The 22,500-nt window shown below is 34.1% G+C and overlaps 1 protein-coding gene across 1 annotated transcript in view; it reads left to right on the top strand.

Annotated features, from left to right (window-relative positions):
• The window catches only part of LOC133657067 (endothelial PAS domain-containing protein 1-like), a 113,578-nt gene that overhangs the window by 29,007 nt on the left and 62,071 nt on the right, over positions 1-22,500 (top strand). Inside the window, exons 2-6 of the mRNA XM_062057971.1 lie at positions 4,407-4,597; positions 10,378-10,514; positions 10,620-10,707; positions 13,916-14,034; positions 18,391-18,593. Coding sequence (XP_061913955.1) covers positions 4,407-4,597; positions 10,378-10,514; positions 10,620-10,707; positions 13,916-14,034; positions 18,391-18,593 — 738 coding nt within the window. The remainder of the gene's footprint in view (positions 1-4,406; positions 4,598-10,377; positions 10,515-10,619; positions 10,708-13,915; positions 14,035-18,390; positions 18,594-22,500) is intronic.

Raw genomic sequence — 22,500 nt, 5'->3', positions numbered from 1 at the left:
CCTATAAGACCAGGGGTGTCCAAAGTGCGGCCCGGGGGCCATTTGCGGCCCCCAGCTCATTGTTTACCGGCCCGCCACTCATTCTGGAAATGCTATTGCAAAAATAAAAATGAATGAGGTGAAATCTAACGAGAAAAGTTGCAATGTTGACACAAAACTGCCATGCAGGATGTTTTTGTTTTGTTTTTCTTTTGTCTTTCTTTGTTTTTCTTTTTTTGCCATTGCTCCCAAAAAAAAAAAATAATGACAAAAAACCCATGTTATAATGAATTATTTTCAAGGCTCCAAATACTTCAAATATTTCACTTGAAAATGTTTTATGTGGTAAATATTGCATATATTGTGTGGTTGCCATATAAAAACATCAACATTTTATTTGACAAAAGAGCATAAAACAAAGAAAATAATAGTTCAAAGGTCAAATGGACAGATGTATCTGAAGTTGATCTCGTAACTTAAGTGTTGAAAGTAGAGATGTCCGATAATATCGGCCTGCCGATATTATCGGCCGATAAATGCTTTAAAATGTAATATCGGAAATTATCGGTATCTGTTTTTTTGTTATCGGTATCGTTTTGTTATTTTTGTTGTTGTTTTTTTTTAATTAAATCCACATAAAAAACACAAGATACACTTACAATTAGTGCACCAACCCAAAAAACCTCCCTCCTCATTCACACTCATTCACACAAAAGGGTTGTTTCTTTCTGTTATTAATATTCTGCTTCCTACATTATATATCAATATATATCAATACAGTCTGCAAGGAATACAGTCCGTAAGCACACATGATTGTGCGTTCTGCTGCTCCACTAAAAGTACTAACCTTTAACACTTCATTTTACTCATTTTCATTAATTACTAGTTTCTATATAACTGTTTTTATATTGTTTTACTTTCTTTTTTATTCAAGAAAATGTTTTTAATTTATTTATCTTATTTTATTATTATTTTTTAAAAAGGACCTTATTTTCGCCATACCTGGTTGTCCAAATTAGGCATAATAATGTGTTAATTCCACGACTGCATATATCGGTATCGGTTAATATCGGTATCGGTAATTAAAGAGTTGGACAATATCGGAATATCGGATATCGGCAAAAAGCCATTATCGGACATCCCTAGTTGAAAGTAAACGAAAAACCTAATAAAAATGTATCACTTTATGAGTGGGGCACTTTTTGGATCCCAAATATATTTAGTGGTATTTTATTGATCTTTTCACTGTGGTTACTCAAAAATATTAAGGAATTAAAATCAATGCATTATTGATCTTTCATGGCCCTTATTACTAAATACTGCATATTTCAGTTTTACTATAAAAAACAAAGTTGTTTTTGACATAAAAGCCATAAAACCTCATTTTTATTACTTTATATCAACTTGAAGTTGATATAGAGATTTACTGTAAATAAAAAATAATGATAATAATTTAACTTATTTTTAACAATTTAATGACTGAGACCCTTTATGGTCCCGGGACCCCTAAAGGTAAAATAAATGTTAAAAAAAACATATATTTTCTTATGGTTTGAAAATGAAAAATATCAAATCGTTTTTTTTTTTGTTTTTTTTTTTTTTTTTAATTTTTATTAAATCCACATAAAAAACACAAGATACACTTACAATTAGTGCACCAACCCAAAAAACCTCCCTCCCCCATTTACACTCATTCACACAAAAGGGTTGTTTCTTTCTGTTATTAATATTCTGCTTCCTACATTATATATCAATATATATCAATACAGTCTGCAAGGAATACAGTCCGTAAGCACACATGCTGGTCCACTAATAGTACTAACCTTTAACACTTCATTTTACTCATTTTCATTCATTACTAGTTTCTATATAACTGTTTTTATATTGTTTTACTTTCTTTTTTATTCAAGAAAATGTTTTTAATTTATTTATCTTATTTTATTATTATTTTTAAAAAAGGACCTTATTTTCACCATACCTGGTTGTCCAAATTAGGCATAATAATGTGTTAATTCCACAACTGCATATATCGGTATCGGTTAATATCGGTATCGGTAATTAAAGAGTTGGACAATATCGGAATATCGGATATCGGCAAAAAGCCATTATCGGACATCCCTAGTTGAAAGTAAACGAAAAACCTAATAAAAATGTATCACTTTATGAGTGGGGCACTTTTTGGATCCCAAATATATTTAGTGGTATTTCATTGATCTTTTCACTGTGATTACTCAAAAATATTAAGGAATTAAAATCAATGCATTATTGATCTTTCATGGCCCTTATTACTAAATACTGCATATTTCAGTTTTACTATAAAAAACAAAGTTGTTTTTGACATAAAAGCCATAAAACCTCATTTTTATTACTTTATATCAACTTGAAGTTGATATAGAGATTTACTGTAAATAAAAAATAATGATAATAATTTGACTTATTTTTAACAATTTAATGACTGAGACCCTTTATGGTCCCGGGACCCCTAAAGGTAAAATAAATGTTAAAAAAAACATATATTTTCTTATGGTTTAAAAATGAAAAATATCAAATCGTTTTTTTTTTTTTTTTTTGTTTTTTTTAAAATTTTTATTAAATCCACATAAAAAACACAAGATACACTTACAATTAGTGCACCAAGCCAAAAAACCTCCCTCCCCCATTTACACTCATTCACACAAAAGGGTTGTTTCTTTCTGTTATTAATATTCTGGTTCCTACATTATACATTAATATATAGTCTGCAAGGGATACAGTCCGTAAGCACACATGCTTGTGCGTGCTGCTGCTCCACTAATAGTACTAACCTTTAACACTTCATTTGACTCATTAATTACTAGTTTCTACGTAATGCCTGGTTCACACCAACGGCGCTTGCCGCGCTTTAAAGCGGCGAGCAAAGCGCCGTCATTTTTGTCAATTTTTCCACGAATATCCCGATCTCCGAAGTAATGTTATGCTTTGATACGCTCTGATACGAATTAGTTGCCGCTTTGTTACCATTCCTCACGATTTGATCCCGCTTTGATACGCTTTAAATCACGCTTTGATACATTTTATTACGCTTTATTGAACTTTATTATGCTTTGATGCGATCATGACGCTTAAATCAGGCTCTGACACGATTATCAAGCTCTGTTGTGCATTGTTACAACAAAAATAAGGAAAAAAATTTTTTTTTCAATTTCTCTTTTTTTTTCGTTATATTATGTTTATTATTTATTATTTATTATGTTTTATATCTTCATTGTCATCTTAATAAATATCTATCTTTCATTTCTTATGGTAGTTGACAATAATAAAAGGCATTTCTTTTATTTTTTATATTCATTTATTTTTTCAATTTCTCTTTTTTTTCCGTTATATTATGTTTTATATCTTCATTTCTTTTATTTCTTTGTCATCTTAATAAATATCTATCTTTCATTTCTTAAGCTAGTTGACAATAATAAAAGGCATTTATTTTATTTTTTATATTCATTTATTTTTTCAATTTCTCTTTTTTTTCCGTTATATTATGTTTATTATTTATTATTTATTATGTTTTATATCTTCATTTCTTTTATTTCTTTGTCATCTTAATAAATATCTATCTTTCATTTCTTATGCTAGTTGACAATAATAAAAGGCATTTATTTTATTTTTTATATTCATTTATTTTTTCAATTTCTCCTTTTTTTCTGTTATATTGTGTTTTATATCTTCATTTCTTTTATTTCTCTGTCATCTTAATAAATATCTATCTTTAATTTCTTATGCTAGTTGACAATAATAAAAGGCATTTCTTTTATTTTTTATATTCATTTATTTTTTCAATTTCTCTTTTTTTTCCGTTATATTATGTTTTATATCTTCATTTCTTTTATTTCTTTGTCATCTTAATAAATATCTATCTTTCATTTCTTATGCTAGTTGACAATAATAAAAGGCATTTCTTTTATTTGTTACGCTTTAACGCCGCTTTAAAGCGCCGTCAAAGCGCCGTTGGTGTGAACCTAGCATAACTGTTTTAATATTGTTTTCCTTTTTTTTTTAATTCAAGAAAATGTTTTTAATTTATTTATCTTATTTTATTGTATTTTTTTTTTTAAAAAGGACCTTATCTTCACCATACCTGGTTGTCCAAATTAGGCATAATAATGTGTTAATTCCACGACTGTATATATCGGTATCGCTTGATATCGGTATCGGTAATTAAGAGTTGGACAAAAATGCCATTATCGGACATCAGTAGTCCTCAGTAGTCACGTACACATTTGTGTGAATTATGCAAAATTATTGAAATTTGGTCCCCATGAACCATATTAATTACGTGTGTGTGTGTGTGTGTGTGTGTGTGTGTGTGTGTGTGTGTGTGTGTGTGTGTGTGTGTGTGTGTGTGTGTGTGTGTGTGTGTGTGTGTGTGTGTGTGTGTGTGTTGTGTTGTGCAGGAGCAGCTCGGATCGCCGCAAGGAGAAGTCACGTGACGCCGCTCGCTGTCGCCGCAGTAAAGAAAGCGAAGTGTTCTACGAGCTGGCTCACCAACTTCCTGTGGCTCGCAGCATCAGCGCTCACCTGGACAAGGCGTCCATCATGAGGCTCGCCATCAGCTTCCTGCGCACACGCACGCTCTTTGCCACAGGTGCACACACACACACACACACAACCTGTTTTATTGTGACGGTACTCGAGGTCCTCAGATTGTCGGCAGTGCGCGGTGGTGTGTGTGTGAGCAGTCGCGGTCCTCAGATTGTCGGTAGTGCGCGGTGGTGTGTGTGTGTGTGCAGTCGTGGTCCTCAGATTGTCGGCAGTGCGCGGTGGTGTGTGTGTGTGAGCGAAGGACAGAGTGCGGTTGAGTGAGGACAACACACGTGTTTACAGTCACGGTGCTCAGATGCAAAGTCAGATAGAAGACAAGATTGGACAGGAAGTCGACAACTTTGTCCAGCATTGGACGTCTGCTGGCATTGCTGCTGCCAGCCATAACATCCCCGCACTGTGGCGCCAACATGCTGGCATGCACGCACACACACATACACAAACACACACACACACACACACACTCACAGTTTAGAGTGTAAGTCCATTGTGCGTCAAAGATCAACAAGGTATCCATTTTATTTTTGAAGCTTTTTCACAGGAAGGACTTTTTCACAGCGTTATCAATAGTTTAGCCTAGCATCATTAGCCTAGCCTAGCATCAATAGTCTGGCCGTGTATCATTAGCATAGCCTAGCATCATTGGCCTAGCCTACAACCATTAGTTTAGCCCAGCCGAGCATCATTAGCCTAGCATCATTAGCCTAGCCTAGCATCATTGGCCTAGCCTACAACCATTGGTTTAGCCCAGCCGAGCATCATAAGGCTAGACTGGCATCATTAGCCTAGCACATACTTGCCAACCCTCCCGGTTTTACCGGGAGACTCCCGGTATTCAGCGCCTCTCCCGATAACCTCCCGGCAGAAATTTTCTCCCGACAAACTCCCGGTATTCACCCGGAGCTGGAGGAAATTCAAGTATTTATTTTATTTATATGTATAATAAAATAAATATATATATATATGTATATATATATATATATATATATATATATATATATATATATATATATATATATATATATATATATATATATATATATATATATATATATATATATATATATATATATATATATATATATATATACATATATAGCTAGAATTCACTGAAAGTCAAGTATTTCATACATATATATATATGAAATACTTGAGTTGGTGAATTCTAGCTGTAAATATACTACTCCCCTATTAACCACGCCCTTAACCACGCCCCCAACCACAACCCCCGCCCCACCCCCGACCACGCCCCTCCACCCGCCACCTCCCGGTATCGGAGGTCTCAAGGTTGGCAAGTATGGCCTAGCCTCATTAGCCTAGCTTAGCATCATTAAGCTAGCCTAGCATATTAATCTAACCTAGCATCATAAATCTAGACTAGCCTCGTTAGCCTAGCATGATTCACCTACATTAGCATCATTAGCCTATCCTAGCATCATTAGTCTAGATTAACATCATTAGCCTAGCCTAGCCTCATTAGTTTAGACTAGCATACTTAGTCTACAATAGCGACATTAGCCTTGTATATATATATATATATATATATATATATATATATATATATATATATATATATATATATATATATATATATATATATGCATTTAAATCCTTTTTTTTTTTTTAAATATATATATATATATACATACAGTATATATGCCCTGTGATGAGGTGGCGACTTGTCCAGGGTGTACCCTGCCTTCCGCCCGATTGTAGCTGAGATAGGCTCCAGCGCCCCCCACGACCCCGAAGGGAATAAGCGGTAGAAAATGGATATATATATATATATATATATATATATATATATATATATATATATATATATATATATATATATATATATATATATATATATATATATATATATATATATATATATATATATATATATATACTGTATATATATATATATGCATTTAAATAAATTAAAATATATATATATATACTGTATATATATATATATATGCATTTAAATAAATTAAAATATATATATATATAAATTAAAATAAATAAATAAATAATTTAAATATATATATATATATATATATATATATATATATATATATATATATATATATATATCTCATTACACCCCTAATTGTAGTGTTGTAGTATCTTAGTGTTGAAGTATTGTTGTATTGTAGTATTTTAATGTTGTAGTATTGTATATGTGTAGTGTTGTAGTATTGTAATATTGTAATGTTATATATTTTTAATATTGTAGTGTTGTAGTATTGTAATATTGTGGTATCATATATTCGTAGTATTGTGGTATTGTAGTATTGTAATGTTGTAGTATTCTATATTTGTAGTATTGTGGTATTGTAGTTTCGTAAAGTTGTAGTATTGTAATGTTGCATATTTGTAATATTGTTGTATTGTAGTATTGCAACGCTGTAGTATTGTATATTTGTAGTATTGTAGTGTTGTAGTATTGTAATATTGTAGTGTTATATATATATGTGTAGTATTGTATATGTGTAGTATTGTAATGTTGTAGTATAGTGTAATTATAGTTTTGTAATATTGTAGTGTTGTATACTTGTAGTATTGTAGTGTTGCAGTATTACAGTGTTACAATATTGTATATTTTGTAGTATTGTCCAATTGTACTGCACTGGTTGCGAGTTGTACTGCTCTGACTTGGGAAGTCAAGTTTTGAAAGGTGCAAAAAGAAAGTAAAACAAAGAGTGTTCCAACAAAAAGTGATCATGTGATCAAGCGGGATGGTTATGTAACAGGAACAGTTCTGCTAAGAATGTGTGTCAAAGTGCACGACTCAGTCTCCTCTGGGACCCAACACAAACTTGCAGGGTCCTCAGAAGGCACAGGACTGTTGGACCCCATCCAGACTTGACTTCTGGGTCGTGTGGGAAAAAGTAGACACCAATCTGAAGGAAATACTGCAGGAACATTGAACTTCCTTCTGGCACAGCCCTGCTGCAAACATAACACACACACACACACACACACACACACACACACACACACACACACACACACAGACACACACACCCTGTACAATGAAGGCAAGGTAGACTGGACAAGGAAGGCAGGGTAGACCCTGGACCAGGTAGGCAGGGTAGACTCTGGACAAGGAATGCATGATATGGTATGGTATGGTATGGTATGGTATGGCATGCTCTTTATTGTCATTGCACAAGTACAACAAAATCAAATTTTCACCCCAAAGCCGTTTAAGATTAGACAAACATTGTACAGGATTACAGTACAGGAGTGGTGATAGGTTGCCACTCTCAGCGCCCCTTAAAGGTGGGAGAAAAGGTAATACTGGGCGAGGATGAGTTAAAAAAAAGTGGATTTCAGACTGGGCTCTCTATGAGGAAGGGGATACAGACTGGGGCAGAGAAAAAAAACTCGATAGCCGATATACACATGTTGACACAGAAACCACAAGACTTGCAACAGGGGGGGAGTGGTCAGGCATCCGCCCCCGAAGCTGCCAGACACTAGGGGCTCTGCGCCGTTGTCCGTCGTACCACGTGGAGCGAAGCGGTGGCAAAGGCGTGGCGTGCGGGTGTGTGTGTGCATATGTAGCCATGGTCCATGGTGTGTGTTGAGTCTGTAGGCCTGGACTTGCTCTGCATGCGATGGCAAAGGAACAGAGTTGATCTGTTTAGGTAATTATTGTATTGCTTCCAGAAGTTGGTCTTCAAGGCTCTACTGGCTGTTGTTTGCCAACACGCGGTCATGGATTATGTCTGCGAGGATCTCACGGAGTCAAGTGATTAGCTGATAGCTCTTTGCTGGTCTTTCTTTTAAAGATCAGAACCATTGTGTACCATCCAGTTCTGTTCTTTCCAGTTCCAAGATAGCCACCAGTTCTTCCATTCAAATGCCATCCAGTTCTTAGTCTCAATCTCAACCCACCAAAGCCGTACTAAAACATTTTGATAGATTTGAGAGAGGGTGTAAGAATGAATCGGTACAAACTGATAACAGATCTAACTTTAGAGCTACGATGCATAGGACTAAAGACGATAGAACATCCACCAGGTTTGGAAAGGACTTGACAAGAAGTTGGTGATGTTTGGGTCGTTTTGTAACAGCCAAGACTTTGCAGGATCCATGATCAGGTTAGGTCCAAAGCCTTTTTCTCTCTACACAATCCTCAGGTTCTTAGTTCTGCTTTTAATGTCTGTAATTATTGTGTTGCTTCCAAGAAGTTGGTCTTCAAGGCTCTACTGGCTGTTGTTTGCCAACACGCAGTCATGGATTATGTCTGCGAGGATCTCATGGAGTCAAGTGATTAGCTGATAGCTCTTTGCTGGTCTTTCTTTTAAAGATCAGAACCATTGTGTACCATCCAGTTCTGTTCTTTCCAGTTCCAAGATAGTCACCAGTTCTTCCATTCAAATGCCATCCAGTTCTTAGTCTCAATCTCAACCCACCAAAGCCGTACTAAAACATTTTGATAGATTTTTGAGCGCCGTGTGTAATGTTCCTTATTTTCAATGGAACATACACAATGTTGGTGTTGTTTACTTGAGTCAATGTCAATCAAATAATCAAAGTTGACTTATATAGCCCTAAATCACGAGTGTCTCAAAGGGCTGCACAAGCCACGACGACATCCTCGGCTCGGATCCCACATCAGGGCATCGAGTCATGTTGCCATCATAGTGCAGTCTACACGTGCACTACCGTTCAAAAGTTTGGGGTCACATTGAAATGTCCTTATTTTCAATGAAGATAACTTTAAACTAGTCTTAAGTTGAAAGAAATACACTCTATACATTGCTAATGTGGTAAATGACTATTCTAGCTGCAAATGTCTGCTTTTTGGTGCAATATCTACATAGGTGTATAGAGGCCCATTTCCAGCAACTATCACTCCAGTGTTCTAATGGTACAATGTGTTTGCTCATTGGCTCAGAAGGCTAATTGATGATTAGAAAACCCTTGTGCAATCATGTTCACACATCTGAAAACACTTTAGCTCCTTACAGAAGCTACAAAACTGACCTTCCTTTGAGCAGATTGAGTTTCTGGAGCATCACATTTGTGGGCTCAATTCAACGCTCAAAATGGCCAGAAAAAGAGAACTTTCATCTGAAACTTGACAGTCTATTCTTGTTCTTAGAAATGAAGGCTATTCCACTAAATTGTTTGGGTGACCCCAAACTTTTGAACGGTAGTGTATCTCCTATGTTTGACTGCCATCTAGTGGTCACACTTATCATTACACCATGTGCCAAATAAAATGGCGAGGTGGGTAAGCACAACCAAAATGGTTTCGTACATTTAGGCGCACCGGGTTATAAGGCGCACTGTCGAGTTTTGAGAAAATTAAAGGATTATAAGTGCGCCTTATAGTCCGAAAAATATGGTAATTGTATTTTTATTATCATTAATATTATTATTAGTATAATTTTTTATTTTTTTTATTATTATTAATATTAGTAGTAATAGTAGCAGTGTTGTTTTATTGTTATTACTATTATTTGTATTATTGCTGTTTTTTTTCTTGTTATTACCATTATTGTTTTTCCAAAGTTATTTTTTACGATTATACGGAATTTAATAGCGTTGGACTTTTTTTTTTTTTTTTTTTTTTTTTAAATGTCCTGTCCAACCTTGGACTTTTTTGAGTTTATAAACGTTTAAACATCTTTGCTCGTTAGTTTTGGTCTGAGAACATGACTCAGAATGTCTAAACGTGTGTGTGTGTGTGTGTGCGTGTGTGTGTGTGTGTGTGTGTGTGTGTGTGTGTGTGTGTGTGTGTGTGTGTGTGTGTGTGTGTGTGTGTGTGTGTGTGTGTGTGTGTGTGTGTGTGTGTGTGTGTGTGTGTGTGTGACTCAGGCTGCAATGGCAACGAGGAGGAGCAGATGAGCAGCTTCTACCTGAAGTCTCTGGAGGGCTTCGTCACCGTGGTAACGTCTGACGGGGACATGATCTTCCTGTCGGAAAACATCAACAAATTCATGGGGCTCACACAGGTACACACACACACACACACACACACACGCACACGCACACACAAGCAAACACATGCTGGGGGTGACATCATCAGGTGGGCGTGTCCAATGTTTGATGGTGTGCAGGTGGAGCTGACGGGTCACAGCATCTTCGACTTCACACACCCGTGTGATCACGACGAGATCAGAGAGAACCTCAGCCTCAAGACCGCCAGTCAGTTTTTTATCTTTCTTATTAACTCTCTCACACACACACACACACACACACACACACACACACACACACACACACACACACCAGTGTTAATTTTGACAACAGTTTTTAATGTAGTTGGTTGGTTGAACATTATTAATAAATCACATATTTATTTGGAACATGTATACAGTATTAATATAATTGTCAGGTTCAAACACTGATGACATCTATTAAACAGACAAGAAGCAAGGAATCATTCAGAGACAGAGTTAAATTGTACTAATGAGGAGAGACGTATTGGGCTGTACACTCAGGGACAGTTCCAAGCTACGCTCTAAGGCACAGCCCACGCGCTCCTCTATGTATTCGGGAGGTCCCTGGTTACATCACTGAGGCTGCTTCTGAAGGAAGGGGGGTAATTTCAGCAGCCCCAGTTGGACACAATATAGGATTATTCAGAAATGGAAACGTGCTGACACTCGTGACGTCGCCCTGTCTCTGCTTTGTCTGCGTCAAGGTACTCGATGTTCGCCCTTGGCAGTCAGCAGGCCGGGTCTGGACACAAACACTGATACGAGACGATGTCCCTTTGCACAGATAGAAAAGTACAACTTCAGCACAATTGATAATAACTATAGCAGGGGTCACCAACGCGGTGCCCGCGGGCACCAGGTAGCCCGTAAGGACCAGATGAGTAGCCCGCTGGCCTGTTCTAAAAATAGTTCAAATAGCAGCACTTACCAGTGAGCTGCCTCTATTTTTTAAATTGTATTTATTTACTAGCAAGCCGGTCTCGCTTTGCCCGACATTTTTAATTCTAAGAGAGACAAAACTCAAATAGAATTTGAAAATCCAAGAAGACTTGGTCTTCACTTGTTTAAATAAATTCATTAATTTTTTTACTTTGCTTCTTATAACTTTCAGAAAGACAATTTTAGAGAAAAAATACAACCTTAAAAAGGGTTTTAGGATTTTTAAACACATATACATTTTTACCTTTTGAATTCCTTCCTCTTCTTTCCTGACAATTTAAATCAATGCTCAAGTAAATTTATTTGTTTTATTGTAAAGAATAATAAATACATTTTAATTTAATTCTTCATTTTAGCTTCTGTTTTTTCGACGAAGAATATTTGTGAAATATTTCTTCAAACTTATTATGATTAAAATTCAAAAAAAATATTCTGGCAAATATAGAAAATCTGTAGAATCAAATTTAAATCTTATTTCAAAGTCTTTTGAATTTCTTTTACATTTTTTGTTCTGGAAAATCTAGAAGAAATAATGATTTGTCTTTGTTAGAAATATAGCTTGGTCCAAACAAAGTGTAGATTGCATTTTAACATATTTAAAACATATCATCAAAATTCTAAAATTAATCTTAATCAGGAAAAATTACTAATGATGTTCCATAAATTATTTTTTTAATTTTTTCAAAAAGATTCAAATTAGCTAGTTTTTCTCTTCTTTTTTTCGGTTGAATTTTGAATTTTAAAGAGTCGAAATTGAAGATAAACTATGTTTCAAAATGTAATTGTAATTTTTTCGTGTTTTCTCCTCTTTTAAACCGTTCAATTAAGTGTAAATATCATTAATTATTAATAATAACATAGAGTTAAAGGTAAATTGAGCAAATTGGCTATTTCTGGCAATTTATTTAAGTGTGTATCAAACTGGTAGCCCTTCGCATTAATCACTACCCAAGAAGTAGCTCTTGCTTTCAAAAAGGTTGCTGACCCCTGAACTATAGCAACAGCCTTTAAGCATAAGAGTTGTGTGATAACTTTATACATATTTCTTTGGAACATGTATACAGTATTAATAAAAAACACCACATAATTACTCATATCAGATACCACGTATACCACATATTTTAATTTTAGTGGTATTTTATTCATAGAAAATAATGGAGTTTTATTCGACGAAATTCCTCAAGATTTTAGTCAACTAAAATTACAGTAAATTTTTGCTGACTAAAATATAAAGCATAAAAGACAACGCATCTTTAAAGTTGTTATGGAAACACTTTTAGTCATGATTTATTACCGCAAAGAAGCTCCAAAACTAAAACCTGCACGCCATGAATATTTCAACAAGTACATGTCATGCTAACCTTATTGTGAGTTATTATTTTAGCTGAAATGTAGCTTCTTTTTTTTCCTCAAATGTTGAATAAAATATGACTCGAATGGTCACACGAAGACACAAGCCAGTTGTATTCTAGATTGTGTATAACTACACTAGGAGTATCAATCAATCAATCAATCAATGTGTTAGAATAATTGTTTCTAAGTTATCACAAAAACTTTGTGTTACATTGAGCTGTCTTTGGAACCTACCAAGAGTAAGGCTCGTAAAACTCCACTGTGTCGGGGGGAAGCAACATGAAGGTGTTCCTGTTTCTTTCAAGTAGTATAATCAAACAGAAAGATATTGTCTGACCCAAGGACTATAAAAAGCGAAGAGGAAGCAGGACCAGAATCCCCTCCGGGCGACCTCTTTTTGAACTCGTTTACGACCTTTTCTTTTGAACTGTTCTGTAACCAAAGGCAACGCTGTTTACGACCCACTTCCCTTTTGGAAGCAGCTGTGGCCGTGCGGTCAGAGAAAGTCAAATAAAGGAGGAGTTCTACAATCTTTCGCCGGAGCGTGCTGAGATACTGTGCAAGGGTGCAGTGTACAGGCGTCTCTCCTCAATTGAGCCAAATTGAATTGTCTCTGTTGGATTCTTTGCTTCTTGTCTTGTTTAATAGATGTCATCAGTGTTTGAACCTGACACAATGTTTACTTATCTAGCCCTCAATCATGAGTGTCTCAAAGGGCTGCACAAGCCACAACGACATCCTCGGCTCAGATCCCACATCAGGGCAAGGAAAAACTCAACCCAATGGGATGACAATGAGAAACCTTGGAGGGGACCGCAGATGTGGGTCAATGTGCACGACTGAATATCTTAGATGATCAGACAGTAATGCGCTTATATTAGCTTAGATTGGGTACATTGTTTTTAACGGGGAAAGACGTTAATGACTCTTGTTTTCATGTGAGCGTTTAAGCTGGTGTGTCTGCTGTGAGTTGATCAAAGTGCAGTTTTTACATCATTTAATTGTAAAAGGCCAATGCTAATCATGATTAGTTTATGGTTACACTTTCTACACTTTCTAGCAGAATAAACACAAGAATTCAAGATGTTTTTAACACGCTCACGTCGTCAACATTTTTCCAGGCAGCGGCTTCAGAAAAAAGAGCAAAGAGCAAAACACCGAGCGGGACTTCTTCATGCGGATGAAATGTACGGTGACCAACAGAGGGCGCACTGTCAACCTGAAGTCTGCCAGCTGGAAGGTGAGAGAGAGACTACAGCAGGGGTCAGCAACCTTTTTGAAAGCAAGAGCTACTTCTTGGGTAGTGATTCATGCGAAGGGCTACCAGTTTGATACACACTTCAATAAATTGCCAGAAATAGCCAATTTGCTCAAATAACTCTATGTTATTATTAATAATTAATGATATTTACACTTAATTGAACGGTTTAAAAGAGGAGAAAACACGAAAAAAAATGACAATTAAATTTTGAAACATAGTTTATCTTCAATTTCGACTCTTTAAAATTCAAAATTCAACCGAAAAAAAGAAGAGAAAAACTAGCTAATTCGAATCTTTTTGAAAAAATTAAAAAAAGAATTTATGGAACATCATTAGTAATTTTTCCTGGTTAAGATTAATTTTAGAATTTTGATGATATGTTTTAAATAGGTTAAAATCCAATCTACACTTTGTTAGAATATATAACAAATTGGACCAAGCTATATTTCTAACAAAGACAAATCATTATTTCTTCTAGATTTTCCAGAACAAAAATTTTAAAAGAAATTCGAAAGACTCTGAAATAAGATTTAAATTTGATTCTACAGATTTTCTACATTTGCCAGAATATTTTTTTTAAATTTTAATCATAATAAGTTTGAAGAAATATTTCACAAATATTCTTCGTCGAAAAAACAGAAGTTAAAATTAAAAATAAAATGTATGTATTATTCTTTACAATAAAACAAATACATTTACTTGAGCATTGATTTAAATTGTCAGGAAAGAAGAGGAAGGAATTTAAAAGGTAAAAAGGTATATGTGTTTAAAAATCCTAAAATCATTTTTAGGTTGTATTTTTTCTCTAAAATTGTCTTTCTGAAAGTTATAAGAAGCAAAGTAAAAAAATTCATGAATTTATTTAAACAAGTGAAGACCAAGTCTTTAAAATATTTTCTTGGATTTTCAAATTCTATTTGAGTTTTGTCTCTCTTAGAATTAAAAATGTCGGGCAAAGTGAGACCAGCTTGCTAGTAAATAAATACAATTTAAAAAATAGAGGCAGCTCACTGATAAGTGCTGCTATTTGAGCTATTTTTAGAACAGGCCAGCGGGCTACTCATCTGGTCCTTACGGGCTACCTGGTGCCCACGGGCACCGCATTGGTGACCCCTGGACTACACGCACACACACACATTAGTTTATTTGAAACATGCATACAGTTACAACATGAAACATGCATACAGTTACAACTAGGGATGATACTCGAAACTAGTTTTCCCGGTTGTTTGATAAGAAAAGAACCGAGTCCTCGGACTCGAATCCCTTTTTGAGAACCGGTACCCGTTATCGAGACCACTATAGTAAAGGAAAAGAGTTGATTCTTTATTCGAATCCTGTCCCGACCAGAAATGCTCCGTGGGACATCACAAGAAATGACGTCACGTAGCTCAGTCATTAGGCGCAGATAGTGAAAGCAGGAAAACAATGGACGGGAAAAAGCGCTCCAAGGTGTAATAAAGTTCAAAACAAAAGCTATAATCCATCGAATAACTTTACTGAGAGATTTGAGCAGGGTAAAACACATGACCAACACTTTTACCACCAACCGGAAACATAGCAACCAGGCTAGCAACGCACCTCCTTTATGGCAGCTGTCACAACGTTCTTAAAACAACCGCAGCACATACATATATATACAACACTGCAGCACATACATATATATACAACACTGCAGCACATACATATATATATACAACACTGCAGCACATACATATATATACAACACTGCAGCACATACATATATATACAACACTGCAGCACATACATATATATACAACACTGCAGCACATACATATATATACAACACTGCAGCACATACATATATATACAACACTGCAGCACATACATATATATACAACACTGCAGCACATACATATATATACAACACTGCAGCACATACATATATATACAACACTGCAGCACATACATATATATACAACACTGCAGCACATACATATATATACAACACTGCAGCACATACATATATATACAACACATCTCCCTTTTTTAACTTTTGTTTTTCTTTCCTTGTAAACGTTACAAAATCACACTGTAGATGTGTTGTCTGTCTAATTATAAATAATGCAGACGAGGCGTGTTGGCTGAGTTCTTGACGTTTACTTTCACAGCGTGGCAACATGCAACACTTTTCGGGGCTACCACGCATGCTCGTAACTCCCGTTGCATGCTGGGTAGTGTAGTTGTTATATTCTCTAGCTCATAACATTTTTCCCCCTATAAAGAAATAATGTTAACTCAATAAAGTGTATTTCTTTTTTTAGCTTTAACTTTTCATTTTTTAGCATTGTAACCACATTTGCAAACAACTTTTCTCTTCATAGAATGTTCTTTCAATAAAGAAATAAAGTGCAAAAATGTCAAAGCATCATAACAAACAGTTATGTTCCAATAGCAGCAGAAGTGCACTTTTTGGAGAGCTGTATTATTTTCAGTTTTGTGCCCAAGGGACTGATTTTATTTAACACTATATTATTATTTATACACCTATAGTGATCACAGAGACAGCTTGTTTTTGTGTTACTGTATATATTTGTTTTTCTGAAAAATCCCACTTAATATACTTTGGGTAACAACAGTCAATATTTATTTATTTTATTTTATTTTTTTAGGTGGGTAACAGTCAATATTTATTTATTTATTAGATTTTATTTTCTTATTATATAATAAAAGTGAGCTTTTGTTGAACCAAATATTGTGTGTTTTTTTCCATATACAACAACCTATCTGGACTCCATAAGAGAATCCATAAGGAATCGGTTCGATAAGAGGATTCGATAATAGGCTCGAACTCGATAATTCCTTATCAAACATCATCCCTAGTTACAACATGATACATGCATACAGTTACAACATGATACATGTGTACAGTTACAACATGAAACATGTGTTTAGTTACAACATGAAACATGTGTTTAGTTACAACATGATACATGCATACAGTTACATCATGATACATGCATACAGTTACAACATGATACATGCATACAGTTACAACATGATGCATGTGTACAGTTACAACATGATACATGCGTACAGTTACAACATGATACATGTGTACAGTTACATCATGATACATGCATACAGTTACATCATGATACATGCATACAGTTACAACATGATACATGCATACAGTTACAACATGATGCATGTGTACAGTTACAACATGATACATGCGTACAGTTACAACATGATACATGCGTACAGTTACAACATGATACATGTGTACAGTTACAACATGAAACATGCGTACAGTTACAACATGATACATGTGTACAGTTACAACATGATACATGCGTACAGTTACAGCATGATACATGTGTACAGTTACAACATGATACATGCGTACAGTTACAACATGATACATGTGTACAGTTACAACATGATACATGCGTACAGTTACAGCATGATACATGTGTACAGTTACAACATGATACATGCGTACAGTTACAACATGATACATGTGTACAGTTACAACATGATACATGCGTACAGTTACAACATGATACATGTGTACAGTTACAACATGATCCATGCGTACAGTTACAACATGATACATGTGTACAGTTACAACATGATACATGTGTACAGTTACAACATGATACATGTGTACAGTTACAACATGATACATGCGTACAGTTACAGCATGATACATGTGTACAGTTACAACATGATACATGCGTACAGTTACAACATGATACATGTGTACAGTTACAACATGATACATGCGTACAGTTACAGCATGATACATGTGTACAGTTACAACATGATACATGCGTACAGTTACAACATGATACATGTGTACAGTTACAACATGATCCATGCGTACAGTTACAACATGATACATGTGTACAGTTACAACATGATACATGCGTACAGTTACAACATGAAACATGCGTACAGTTACAACATGATACATGTGTACAGTTACAACATGATCCATGCGTACAGTTACAACATGATACATGTGTACAGTTACAACATGATACATGCGTACAGTTACAACATGATACATGTGTACAGTTACAACATGATACATGTGTACAGTTACAACATGAAACATGTGTACAGTTACAACATGATACATGTGTACAGTTACAACATGATACATGTGTACAGTTACAACATGATCCATGCGTACAGTTACAACATGATACATGTGTACAGTTACAACATGATACATGCGTACAGTTACAACATGATACATGTGTACAGTTACAACATGATACATGTGTACAGTTACAACATGAAACATCCCACGTTTCCAAACGTGCGTGTCCTTCCTAGCCGCATCAAGCTGTTGTCTTCTCGCAGGTGCTTCACTGCGTGGGACACCTGAAGATGTGCGACAGCGCCACCTCGCAGGTGCTGTGCAGCCTCAAAGACCCGCCCCTCACCTGCGCAGTGTTGATGTGTGAGCCTATCCCGCACCCCTCCAACATCGACGCCCCTTTCGACAGCAGGACTTTCCTGAGCAGACACAGCATGGACATGAAGTTCACTTACTGCGACGACAGGTGGCCACTTCTTGTTTACCTTTGTGTTCATATCACATCTCCGACTGCACACACACACACACACACACACACACACACACACACACACACACACACACACACACTGATTGTGCCAGTGTTGCACAGGCTCCAGCATGCAGACGTGTCATTTTTACAAGGTTGCTCATGCGTTACGAGTGTTGTTGGATTGTGTGTTCAGTTGTGTTATGTGCGTGACTCCACTACACACACGACTCTTTTGTGCATTCTTTGGCTTAATCGCTGCTGAAATCCTGCGTCCAATTAAGTGGATGAAGTCATTGAAGGTCGTCAGAGGACACACTGGCACGGTCAAGGAAGGAAAGAAAGGAATAAAGAAAGCCGTAATGACGGAAGATCCACTAGAGGGCGACATACCTGAGTCTGAGCTAAAGGAGAACTCTACTCACTTTTTGTCTTTTTTTTATCTAAAGGGACATGGGGGAATTTTTTTTATTTATTTTTTTTTTAGACATGTTTCTCGTGCGCAAGAGAAACTTTTTATAAAGTTATAATAGAAAAAAAAAAGTCTATTTTTTTTTTTTTTTTTTTTGTAACTCGTATGCAAAAGATACATGTCTACAAAAAAATACATATAATTTTTTTTATTTTTTTTTAAGTTTCTTGTGCGCATGTCTTAAAAAAAAATAAAAAAAATAATGGGGGAAATTTTTTTTTTTTTTTTTTTAAACATGTTTCTCGTGCGCAAGAGAAACTTTTTATAAAGTTATAGAATTAGAAAAAAAATATTTTTTTTTTTTTTTGTAGCTCGTGTGCAAAAGATACATGTCTACAAAAAAATATATATCTTTTTTTTTTTTTTTTTAAGACATGTATCTCATGCACACAAGAAACTTTCTTGTGCGCAGGAGATAGTTTCTCTTGCGCAAGAGAAACTTTTTTTAATAAAAAAAAAATGTTTTTAATTCTAGGCTTTATTTTTTATAAAAGCTGTGTCCTTTGTTGGTTGGAAAATAATGAAAAATGAGACTTTTTGCTATTACGTTGCCCCCTCGTAACCTAGGTGCCTTTAGGAATCTAACTGGTTAGTTTTTATTTCCTAAATTGGGCTAATTGACAACACTGTGAAAATTAAAAACTTTTTTTTTTTAAATGTATAAATTTTATTTATTTTTTTTGTATCTCGTGTGCACAAGATACATGTTAAGAAAAAAAAATGTATAATTTTTTTTTTTTTTTTAATTTTAAGACATGTATCTCGTGCGCACGAGAATTTTTTTCGTGCGCACGCGATAAATGTGTAAAAAAAAAATAATTTTAAATTAAAAAAAATAATTTCCCCATGTCCCTTTAGGTCAGGGGTCAGCAACCTTTTTGAAACCAAGAGCTACTTCTTGGGTAGTGATTAATGCGAAGGGCTACCAGTTTGATACACACTTAAATAAATTGCCAGAAATAGCCAATTTGCTCAATTTACCTTTAACTCTATGTTATTATTAATAATTAATGATATTTACACTTAATTGAACGGTTTAAAAGAGGAGAAAACACGAAAAAAAAATTACAATTACATTTTGAAACATAGTTTATCTTCAATTTCGACTCTCTAAAATTCAAAATTCAACCCAAAAAAAGAAGAGAAAAACTAGCTAACTTGAATCTTTTGGAAAAAATTTAAAAAATTATTTATGGAACATCATTACTAATTTTTCCTGATTAAGATTAATTTTAGAATTTTGATGACATGTTTTAAATAGGTTAAAATCCAATCTTCACTTTGTTAGAATATATAACAAATTGGACCAAGCTATATTTCTAACAAAGACAAATCATTATTTCTTCTAGATTTTCCAGAACAAACATTTTAAAATAAATTCAAAAGACTTTGAAATAAGATTTAAATTTCATTCTACAGATTTTCTAGATTTGCCAGAATATTTTTTTTGAATTTTAATCATAATAAGTTTGAAGAAATATTTCACAAATATTCTTCGTCGAAAAAACAGAAGCTAAAATTAAGAATTAAATTAAAATGTATTTATTATTCTTTACAATAAAACAAATACATTTACTTGAGCATTGATTTAAATTGTCATGAAAGAAGAACAAGGAATTTAAAAGGTAAAAAGGTATATGTGTTTAAAAATCCTAAAATCATTTTTAAGGTTGGATTTTTTCTCTAAAATTGTCTTTCTGAAAGTTATAAGAAGCAAAGTAAAAAAATTAATGAATTTATTTAAACAAGTGAAGACCAAGTCTTTAAAATATTTTCTTGGATTTTCAAATTCTATTTGAGTTTTGTCTCTCTTAGAATTAAGAATGTCGGGCAAAGTGAGACCAGCTTGCTAGTAAATAAATACAATTTAAAAAATAGAGGCAGCTCACTGGTAAGTGCTGCTATTTGAGCTATTTTTAGAACAGGCCAGCGGGCTACTCATCTGGTCCTTACGGGCTACCTGGTGCCCGCGGGCACCGCGTTGGTGACCCCTGATCTAAAGGGACATGGGGGGGAAAAAAAATTTTTTTTTTTTTTTAGACATGTTTCTCGTGCGCAAGAGAAACTTTTTATAAAGTTATAGAAGAAAAAAAAAAGTATTATTATTTTATTTATTTTTTTTGTAACTCGTGTGCAAAAGATACATGTCTACAAAAAAATATATATCTTTTTTTTTTTTTTTTTTTTTTAAGACATGTATCTCGAGATAGTTTCTCTTGCGCAAGAGAAACTTTTTTTTAATAAAAAAAAAAATGTTTTTAATTCTAGGCTTTATTTTTTATAAAAGCTGTGTCCTTTGTTGGTTGGAAAATAATGAAAAATGAGACTTTTTGCTATTACGTTGCCCCCTCGTAACCTAGGTGCCTTTAGGAATCTAACTGGTTAGTTTTTATTTCCTAAATTGAGCTAATTGACAACACTGTGAAAATTAAAAACTTTTTTTTTTTAAATGTATAAATTGTATTTATTTTTTTTGTATCTCGTGTGCACAAGATACATGTTTAGAAAAAAAAAAGGATTTTTTTTTTTTTTTTAAATTTTAAGACATGTATCTCGTGCGCACGAGAATGTTTTTCGTGCGCACGAGATAAATGTCTAAAAAAAAAAATGTTTTAAATTAAAAAAAATAATTTCCCCATGTCCCTTTAGGTCAGGGGTCAGCAACCTTTTTGTAACCAAGAGCTACTTCTTGGGTAGTGATTAATGCGAAGGGCTACCAGTTTGATACACACTTCAATAAATTGCCAGAAATAGCCAATTTGCTCAATTTACCTTTAACTCTATGTTATTATTAATAATTAATGATATTTACACTTAATTGAACGGTTTAAAAGAGGAGAAAACACGAAAAAAAATTACAATTAAATTTTGAAACATAGTTTATATTCAATTACGACTCTTTAAAATTCAAAATTCAACCCAAAAAAAGAAGAGAAAAACTAGCTAACTTGAATCTTTTTGAAAAAATTAAAAAAAATTATTTATGGAACATCATTACTAATTTTTCCTGATTAAGATTAATTTTAGAATTTTGATGACATGTTTTAAATAGGTTAAAATCCAATCTGCACTTTGTTAGAATATATAACAAATTGGACCAAGCTATATTTCTAACAAAGACAAATCATTATTTCTTCTAGATTTTCCAGAACAAAAATTTTAAAAGAAATTCAAAAGACTTTGAAATAAGATTTAAATTTGATTCTACAGATTTTCTAGATTTGCCCGAATAATTTTTTTGAATTTTAATCATAATAAGTTTGAAGAAATATTTCACAAATATTCTTCGTCGAAAAAACAGAAGCTAAAATGAAGAATTAAATGAAAATGTATTTATTATTCTTTACAATAAAAAAAAAAATTTTTTACTTGAACATTGATTTAAATTGTCAGGAAAGAAGAGGAAGGAATTTAAAAGGTAAAAAGGTATAT

This window comes from Entelurus aequoreus, linkage group LG09 (genome assembly GCF_033978785.1).
Source record: "Entelurus aequoreus isolate RoL-2023_Sb linkage group LG09, RoL_Eaeq_v1.1, whole genome shotgun sequence".
NCBI lineage: Eukaryota > Metazoa > Chordata > Actinopteri > Syngnathiformes > Syngnathidae > Entelurus > Entelurus aequoreus.
The sequence above is the reverse complement of the archived record's forward strand: the minus strand, read 5'-3'. Positions and strand labels throughout refer to the sequence as shown.